At 42.0% G+C, this 10,395-nt stretch overlaps 1 protein-coding gene across 1 annotated transcript in view; it reads left to right on the forward strand.

Annotated features, from left to right (window-relative positions):
* Positions 1–10,395, forward strand: part of PRSS16 (serine protease 16) — a 68,691-nt gene extending 58,296 nt beyond the window's left edge. The window contains exons 11-12 of the mRNA XM_082264476.1: positions 8,577–8,722; positions 10,236–10,395. Coding sequence (XP_082120602.1) covers positions 8,577–8,722; positions 10,236–10,289 — 200 coding nt within the window. The 3' untranslated portion in view covers positions 10,290–10,395. The remainder of the gene's footprint in view (positions 1–8,576; positions 8,723–10,235) is intronic.

Consider the following 10,395-nt stretch of genomic DNA (forward strand, 5'->3'; position numbering starts at 1 on the left):
CAAAACAACCCATTCAGTTTAAGATAGAAATAAAAGGAAAAACATTTTTGTATAGATATGAAAAAAAAAAAAAATTGTAAATACCTTCCCCCCCCCCCCCTTTTTTTTATTAGTGATATTCCCTCTGTTCTCAGCTGCATAAGAGCTGGGGGAGGATAAGCAGCAGCACACTGAGCTTCCCAGTGAATAGTTGTGCAGCAGGGTCTTGTCAGGACAAGTCTGATCATAGGAGAAGAGCAGGCTGAGTTCCCAGTATAGCTAGAGAACTGGCCATGGTGTGCTCTCCTGCTTGGTGTGGTCAGTTTTTAATAGGAAAGTAGACGGACTGGCAGAACACCAAGTATTTTACACAAAGGAAGCAATACAAAGAGAACAGGATACTTTCTCATACAAGTACATGGTACAGTAGCAGGCACATATCAGGAATGTGAAATGCTGGGGTAACAAACTCTTTAACCACTTCCTAACCACCCACTGTAGATATAGTGTGGCAGGGCGCCACTCTGTGCCAGATCACATACCTAGCAGGGGGTACCGTGGACTTGATGTCCGCCTGCACCTGTCGCTTGTACAGTACACAGGCAGATTGCTGTTCTGTAGGTATTAACCCTGTGTCTCTGCAAAGCAGGAACATGGATCAATGCCTTCCCATAGTAAAAGCAACTCCCCCCACAGTGAGAAAACACAGGCTAGGCACACAGTTAACCCTTTGATTGCCCCTGATAACCTATTCCCAGCCATACAGTAACGGTGCATATTTTTTTGCACTGGTCCCCAAAAAGTTAGTGTCCGATTTGTCCACGGCAATATCACAGTCCCACTATAAGTCACTGATTGCTGCTATTACTAGTATAAAAAAAAATATCCCACAGTTTGTAGAAGCTATAACTTTTGCGCAAACCAATCCATATACACATAGTGGGATTTTTTTTTACCAAAAATATTTACCAGAAAACCTATTGGCCTAAATTGATGAAGAAATTAGATTTTTTTTTTTTAAATTTTTTTTAATTGGATATGTTTTCTAGCAGAAAGTAAAAAAAAAAAAAAAAATATATATATATATAGTGGGTACGGAAAGTATTCAGACCCCCTTAAATTTTTCACTCTTTGTTATTCATTCTTCTTCCTCATGAATGTACACATAGCACCCCATACTGACAGAAAAACACAGAATTGTTGACATTGTTGCAGATTTATTAAGAAAGAAAAACTGAAATATCACATGGTCCTAAGTATTCAGACCCTTTGCTGTGACACTCATATATTTAACTCAGGTGCTTTCCATTTCTTCTGATCATCCTTGAGATGGTTCTACACCTTCATTTGAGTCCAGCTGTATTTGATTATACTGATTGGACTTGATTAGGAAAGCCACACACCTGTCTATATAAGACCTTCCAGATCAGAATGCATGTCAGAGCAAATGAGAATCATGAGGTCAAAGGAACCGCCTGAAGAGCTCAGAGACAGAATTGTGGCAAGGCACAGATCTGGCCAAGGTTACAAAAAGATTTCTGCTGCACTTAAGGTTCCTAAGAGCACAGTGGCCTCCATAATCCTCAAATGGAAGACGTTTGGGACGACCAGAACCCTTCCTAGAGCTGGCCGTCCGGCCAAACTGAGCTATCGGGGGAGAAGAGCCTTGATGAGAGAGGTAAAGAAGAACCCAAAGATCACTGTGGCTGAGCTCCAGAGATGCAGTCAGGAGATGGGAGAAAGTTGTAGAAAGTCAACCATCACTGCAGCCCTCCACCAGTCGGGGCTTTATGGCAGAGTGGCCAGACGGAAGCCTCTCCTCAGTGTAAGACACATGAAAGCCCGCATGGAGTTTGCTAAAAAACACCTGAAGGACTCCAAGATGGTGAGAAATAAGATTCTCTGGTCTGATGAGACCAAAATAGAACTTTTTGGCCTTAATTCTAAGCGGTATGTGTGGAGAAAACCAGGCACTGCTCATCACCTGTCCAATACAGTCCCAACAGTGAAGCATGGTGGTGGCAGCATCATGCTGTGGGGGTGTTTTTCAGCTGCAGGGACAGGACGACTGGTTGCAATCGAGGGAAAGATGAATGCGGCCAAGTACAGGGATATCCTGGACAAAAACCTTCTCCAGAGTGCTCTGGGCCTCAGACTGGGCCGAAGGTTTACCTTCTAACAAGACAATGACCCTAAAATAACGAAGGAGTGGCTTCACAACAACTCCGTGACTGTTCTTGAATGGCCCAGCCAGAGCCCTGACTTAAACCCAATTGAGCATCTCTGGAGAGACCTAAAAATGGCTGTCCACCAACGTTTACCATCCAACCTGACAGAACTGGAGAGGATCTGCAAGGAGGAATGGCAGAGGATCCCCAAATCCAGGTGTGAAAGACTTGTTGCATCTTTCCCAAAAAGACTCCTGGCTGTATTAGATCAAAAGGGGGCTTCTACTAAATACTGAGCAAAGGGTCTGAATACTTAGGACCATGTGATATTTCAGTTTTTCTTTTTTAATAAATCTGCAACAATGTCAACAATTCTGTGTTTTTCTGTCAGTATGGGGTGCTATGTGTACATTCATGAGGAAGAAGAATGAACTTAAATGATTTTAGCAAATGGCTGCAATATAACAAAGAGTGAAAAATTTAAGGGGGTCTGAATACTTTCCATACCCACTGTATATATTTTATTTATTTATAATAAAATATATATATATATATATATATATATATATATATATATAAAAATTTTTTTTTTTTAAATTTGTCACTTTTTTTTTTTTATAGCGCAAAAAAAAAATCGCAAAGGTGATCAAGTACCACCAAAAAAAAAAATCGATTTGATGGGCGGGGGAAAGGACATACATTTTTATTTGGGTACAGTGTCACAGTTCCGCTAAATTGTCAGTTAAAATAACGCAATGCCGTATCGCAAAAAAATTGCCTGGTCGTGAAGGGGGGTAAATCTTCCGGAGGATAAGTTGTTAAAGGATAAGTTCACCTTTTGTAACATGTTGCAGCTGTCTGCTAGTAGTTCTCAATGAACTACCAGGGTGCTGTGGAGAGCTCTGGTAGTTCATTGATTGTTCCTGTCAGTGTGAAACTGCCTGCCCTTAAGAGGTAAGGATAGACGGCTCACACTGACAGTCTGGGGGAGACTTGCATGGCACCAATAATATGCTGATCGCTGGTGCAGTGCTTTCCAGGCCTCCTTTTTACCAGCAAAAAATTTGCATTTATTATTTTTTGCTAAAAGGTGAACTTATCCTTTTAACTTTTTATATTGCAAGGATTTTTATAGTTATAGGCGCAGAGGCTTGGTCATAATACCGAATATTCAAGAAATGTAGTTATAAGGTATAAGTCCCTAGTAAGTCCAAAAATGTCCTAGGCACTAGTGGAGGCTTCTTGATGGAGTTCAGCAGACTCTGAATATATATATATATATAATTATTATTTTTTAAACAAAAGCAATGAAACGCCTCTAAGTGCAGTAAGATGGTGTATTTTAATAAACACCCACAACAGGGCTACTTACAATAGGTAGGTAAAAAACAGGCACATCAATGAGTGTAGGTCCGGAATGCCAGTTGGAACGGGCCGCTGGTACTGCCAGGTGGAATGTGAAAGGAGACCCGGAGTGGAGGAGAATGCCAGCCAAAGTCCTTCCTGAAGCAGGTGGAACAGAGCCAGAAGCAGGATGACACAGGCAGGGCTCAGGACCAGAATGCAACGCATTTCGGAGCATGCGCTGTACCACACAGAGGCATGCACGCTCCCTTTTCAAGCACTGAAATGCGTTTCGGAGCATGCGCTGTACCACATAGGGGCATGCACGCTCCCTTTTCAAGCACATCGATGTGCTTGAAAAGGGAGCGTGCATGCCCCTATGTGGTACAGCGCATGCTCCGAAACGCGTTGCCTTCTGGTCCTGAGCCCTGCCTGTGTCATCCTGCTTCTGGCTCTGTTCCACGATGTGCTCCACCTGCTTCAGGAAGGACTTTGGCTGGCATTCTCCTCCACTCCGGAACTCCTTTCACATTCCACCTGGCAGTACCAGCGGCCCGTTCCAACTGGCATTCCGGACCTACACTCATTGATGTGCCTGTTTTTTACCTACCTACCTGCCTATTGTAAGTAGCCCTGTTGTGGGGTTTAATAAAATACACTTTTTACTGCACTTAAAGGCACTTCTCTGCTTTTTGTTTTTGTCTGCCTTTCATATAATCAAATGATCAATCCTTGTGTTGTAATAAGAAACATTGCGTTACCTCCACCTATAGACATGCAGCACTCTGTGCTGTGAACTGTACACCTAAGAGTATTGCTGGGAATCTCCTGTTCCAAGAACAGGCTGCCTGTTATTTGGCATACAATTTCTAGGAGAGGCAGCAAGAGGAGGATGAGTATCTTGCCAAATCTTACTCTACTGTTATGTTATAGAACATGACTGTATGCATATCAACGAAAATTCATTTTTGGTAACAGAAGTTTGCAAAATGGCTTATGTAGTCATATGTTGTACACTGCATAAACAAGGGCTCAAATTAGGTTACAGTGCATACTCCATTTTATTAGTGGCAGTTATAGACAAAATGATTAAAAAATGCATTAGAAAAACACATGGAATAAAATATGCAGAAAAAGTCAAGTCTTCAAGGTCATTTTCTGCATCCCCACAGTATGCATATTTTATTCCATGTGTTTTTCTAATGGATTTTTTAATCATTTTTGTCTATAACTGCCACTAATAAAATGGAGTATGCACTGTAACCTAGTTTGAGCCCTTGTTTATGCAGCCTTTCTGAGGTGGTCCTTCACCACCTCATTATCTTCTCTTTAATATATTGTCCCTTTTGGTTGCCTAGGGCTCCCGGCTTTAACCAAGCCGTTAGGTAATGCTGAATGACACCCTCTATGCAGGCACTGCACTAAGGAGAATTTTTCTCTACCATTTTTATTCTTTTGATATGTTGTACACTGCCTATCCTGCCTTACACAAACAAATACCCACTTTTAAGCAGGATCAAGCTCCCTCTGTTTACTCCTACTTCCCAATCCAAGGCTGCGGTGTGGCAAGGGACCGGTGTGAGACAAAGGCTCGGAATGGCTGGTCGGGCAGATCCCACCTGGATATATTTATAACGCCAGCTTGCTGAGCAATGTATTCACCCACACAAATCAGCAGTATAGTTAAATAGAATACTGTTGGACAGAAGAAAGATGGAGATGGTCTAGGGCAGTGGTCCTCAACCCTGGCCTACAGGGCCCACTAACAGGCCAGATTTTCAAGATAACTGAAATACATCCCAGGTGATATCAATTGCTGCTCAGTGATTGCAGTACTCAAGTCTGCATCTCCCCAAGGTAATACCTAAAATCTGGCCTGTTAGTGGGCCCTGTAGACCAGGGTTGAGGACCACTGGTCTAGGGGACACGGTTAGCAATAAGCTAAGCAAGACCACTCAACATACTATCTTTTGAATGTATGCAGAATAGACATGTACATTTTCACAGTATTTTCTCTTTGTTTGAATTACTGGTAAGGCCACATCTAGGGTTTTGCTCTTCTCTGAACCAACTCTGTGGCAGATGTAAGAGATTGAATATGACTGACATTTTGTTTTTTTCAGCCTTATTATGTAACTAATGTAAATATACAGTGGCTCCAATTTTGCATTAGTAATGCATATTTTAAAGTACCCAGCAAATAAAGCATGTTGCCAAAAAATCTTTAGAATCCAACACTTCAAATGTGTTGAATGCCTGTTGAATTGTGTGGTAGTTCCACCTGCCAGCACTGCCCCCTGCAGCAGGTGTAGCGACCACACATAGCAGACTACCAACATACCCAGAAGTCTTAGGTGCTGCAGACCTATGTGGGCTTGTAGAACCTTTAGCCAGACCTTAGAGTACCATGTCTACACCCAACGTACACTGCATGTTGTGGGACTTTCGGGCACTGGGCTCCAAGCAAAATACTTTCCAGATTCCATTCAAGGAAGCCATTTTTGCTCCTATTGTTGGCAGTGTGCACCACTAACAAACAAGATAGTAACCCTCAGTGGGATAATGTGGATAGATATGCTCGTTAGAATGTAGAAAGATATGCTCATTTGACCTCTCTTGCGATAGAGGGTCAACAGGATATGGTAAGCGCTCCTGTTAACTGAGGAGAACTGAAGGAGATTCTACAGATTTTGGTGTTGGAATCCCTAATAAATAATATTTTTTTGAAGAATTTCTACACTAATTTTTCACATGCACTTTTTACGTTTTACTTTCTATTTATATCTTCTCACAATATTTGTACTGTTGTTTGATCAAAGTTTATTGAGGTTTGTTATCTTATTTTTAACAAGTGCGGCCTTTTTTTTTTTTTTTTTTTTATACTGTAAAGATTAGCAGATCTCCATTGACCCCCCTTGGTTCTCCTGGATCAGGGTGTCATTGTCCCAGCTCCTGTGGCACCAAGGCTTAAGGGATTTTTACGTCAACCATCATTCTCAAGTGTAAAGGTGTATTTGTCCCATTTTTGAAGCTCTGAATATATTACTTTGAGTCCATAAATTCCACATGGAATCTACCAAATCTGTCATAACTTCTCTCCATGTGGACGACTTTCTAGATATTGTGGACAAAGATGGTAACTTGCATGTCTCCAATCTTTCCAGCACATTTGCATTTCCTATGCTTTGCCATGGGTCCCCTTCACTACATAGCCCTGCCCTTTGGCCTCTTGGCTATATCTTGGGTATTCACCAAGTTGCTGACCCTGTGCTAGTTCTGCTGCATTCTTGTGGTAACCCCTTTGTGGGATATTAGGCGACCTCCTGTTGGGTGAACAGTCGGCACATGCTCTTTCAGACAAAAAAACTGACCAGTTCTTTAGATGGAACCTGAACCTTCAGAAATCCATGTTGGAACTGATTTATCATTTGGAGTATCTGTGTCTGGTCCTGGACACACCACGCAAGAGTGTTCCTTCTAGAGAAAATATGTCAGCAACTTTATTTTCAGATTTAAGGTCTCCAGTCTATGCACTCAGACTTTCTTCTTTAGCATAGGGGTCTTAGGTAGGATGGTAGACTATTGACTGGAAGTTGATTTCACTGTAGATTTAGTTGGACAATGCCACAACAGGGGTGTACATCAATCATGAAGGAGGAACCAGAAGTGTAACTGCAGCAAGAAAGGTAAAGTAAATCCTGTTCTGGGCAGAACATCATGTTCCAACCTTGTCAACCATGTAGATTCTAGGCATAGATAATTAGCAGGTGGGCTGCCTCTGTGAGCATTGCCTAGACCCAGGAAAGTGGTCCCTACACCTAAAGTTGTTCCTGGACCTGTTGCGGGTGGGGTGGGGATCTTTTAGCCACCAGGTTCAGCAACAAACTTGTTTGTCTCCAGATACAGGAATCCTCTAATGGAAGCGGTGGATACTCTGGTGGATCAGTAGGATCAATATACTCTGATGTATGCATTTCCTGCTTGGCAGGTTGGAGAGGGAGGGCATTCTGGTGATCCCCAATAATCCAGAATGGCCCAGATAGATGTGGTAGGCCAACCTGGTATGACTCATGGGAGACAATTCATGGGCTTCATCAGATCTTTAAGATCTTCTATCTCAAGGAGTGATGTTGCTTCCTCCTTCACAGTCACTGGCTTTAACGGCATAGCTATTAAAGCCAGGTTCTGAGAGAGAGAAGTATCTCTGGGTCTGTGATCCCTACAATACAAAAATATAAGAAGTCTACTTCTTGCAAGGTCTATCACTGCACATGAAAAGCATACTCGACTTGGTGTAGACCTCTGGGTTACTGCCCTAGGAGTTTTTCCATGGGGGGACTTCTCCCCATCCTGATGTGTCTTCAGGCTCTCAGCACCATCAAAGGTCAGGATTCTGCCCTTTGTATTCTGTTTCAGAGACCATAGGTCTCTCACTCTTTGAACAAGACCTTTGTACAGGAGGTCCCCCTTGTGCTTCCTTCCCTCAAGTTTTACTCCCATCTGTGGGATCTAAATCTGGTTCTCTCTGCTCTTAAGAAATGGACATTTGATTCCATTAGAGACATTCCACCTCTGCCTACTTCAACCTACAAGGTGTCATTTCCTGTAGCATCACCTATACCAGGTGGACATTGTTGCTTCTTCTGATGGACTTTTTAGCATTTGTTTGCTGTGTTGCTCACCTCTCAGTTGGACTGCTTGTGGCCGCCCAAACACTTTGACTTCAAGTGTTCTTACTGTAACATCATTTTTTTTTTCTTGGAGTCAATTGAGGGAATAGGTCCCATCCCTTTGTGTTCAAGATCATGGTATCAATACTGCTTTGTTAAAAAACTGAAGCATGCTGGTAGTATGAGGAGTTATCCTTGACTGGCCTACAGACATTGTTTGTCAGTGTCCATTCATCCTGTATGTGGCAGTATATCCCAAAGGTTTAAGTCTATTTCTGTCACTCAATGGACTCCAAAAAAAGCATTTTACCATGAGTACAGAAATCCAATTATTCTTTATTGCTGTATGGATACAGATCTTTGTATTTACCTATATTTTGCATTTTATTTAATGCCCTGTCTATCTTATTACTAGGTGATGTAGATCCTTGGCATGCACTCAGTGTGCTGAAGAATCAGTCTCACTCAGAAATCGCCATCTTCATCAATGGAACAGCCCACTGTGCAAATATGGCTCCATCGCATGTCACAGATCCTCCATCTCTACAGAAGGCTAGAGAGGTGAGGAGATGAGCATTGTTTTATGACCAAGACATCAATTTTGTACATATTTAAAAAAAAAAAAAAAAAAAAACTCTGCTAAGCATTATTGCTTCTAAACTGGTTGCATAGAATCTCAGTGATGATTCTAGCATAGGGAGCTTAAAGAGGAAGTAAAGTCCCTAAAAAAAAAAAAAAAAAAAAGGGGAAAAAAAAGCCCTGTAAAGAGAAAGGCATAATGAGCTAGTATGCATCGCATATTATCTCATTATGAAGTACTTACCTTAAAACGAAGCCCCCGCCGTGCCGCCCGCTCAGCAACAGGGCGGCCGACATGTCCGGCCGTCCTGCTTCCGGGTTCGCGTCCTCCGGCCATCTGATTGGCCGGAGACGCGATTACATCAATCCCGCCTGCGCGCGGGAGCCGCTGTTCACGGCACTGGGCTTTGAAGGAACGGCACGGGTGGCCGTTCCTTCATAGCGCATGCGCCAATGACGTCATCAGCAGTATGCACTCTAAATATCTCCTAAAACGGTGCATGTTTAGGAGATATTTATAGCACCTATAGGTAAGCCTTAATATAGGCTTACCTATAGGTAAAAGTGTGTGAAGTGGGTTTACAACCTCTTAAGAACACGTGGCCACTCAATAGAATAGAAGGAGAAGTGGTTCAGCCTTAAACTACGTAGGGGGTTCTTTACTGTTAGAGCAGTAAGGATGTGGAACTCCCTTCTACAACCAGTGGTGTCAGTGGGAATTGTTGATTAATTTAAAAAAAATTATTGGATGGGCATCTTGGCAAATGCAATATACAGGTATATGGGAAATGATATTGGCATAAACAAACTCATACACACACCCTCATAGGTTGAACTAGATAGATTGTTGTTTTTATACAACCTTCCTAACTATGAAACCTTAATATGTGTCAGGAGAAAGCAGAAACATTTCCTATAAAAAATGTTTCCTCGGCAAATCCAACTGGGGTTTTTTATTTTTTAGTTGTGTGAGATCTTCTTTCTATCTCTTACCAGCTTTTAAGCAGGTAACAATTGTAAAATCAGTGAGGTCCCTGACTGTTTCGTAAATAAAAAGTTTATGATCTATTTGAAGTTATTAATCCACAAACTGATTAATAATTTTTTTTGTAATGACCTCCTTCACCCTGCCTTCCGGCAGTCCTTTATGTGAGCTTTAATGCTGGGAGATGGTGTGGCTTCTTTATCACATGACTGCTGTGGGAGCCAATCAGAAGCCATGACCAAGGGTTGTCAGTGACCACTCATTCAGCATGCTGTGTGGGTGCTCTTAGCAGAGAACATCAGGTCACTGCAGACACTTACAGTACTGGGTGTTAAACCCCACTTTTTCTATTGCTGCATATAAGCATTGCGCGGTAAGCAAAAGATTGATTTGTTGCCTTCAGTATAGCTAATGTATCATCTTGCAGACCTAGGGCCATGGCACACTGGAGATTATGTTGTCCATTTAATGCACATCTAAACTAATCTGCATTTATTTTCTTCTGTGCAGGAAATCGCAATGAAAATTGAGGAGTGGCTGAAATCGTCTCGTGAGGAGTCTTAGCCTTTTTTAAGATCTGCACGAAGCTAAAAAGAGGCCAAAGAACAAATTTTTGTGTGCTCTGGAAATTTTTCAAAAGAAGCATTGGCTGTTCTGCCAAATTTTTTTT

The sequence above is a fragment of the Pelophylax lessonae genome, assembly GCF_965119305.1.
Source record: "Pelophylax lessonae genome assembly, chromosome: 7".
Taxonomy (NCBI): Eukaryota; Metazoa; Chordata; class Amphibia; order Anura; family Ranidae; genus Pelophylax; species Pelophylax lessonae.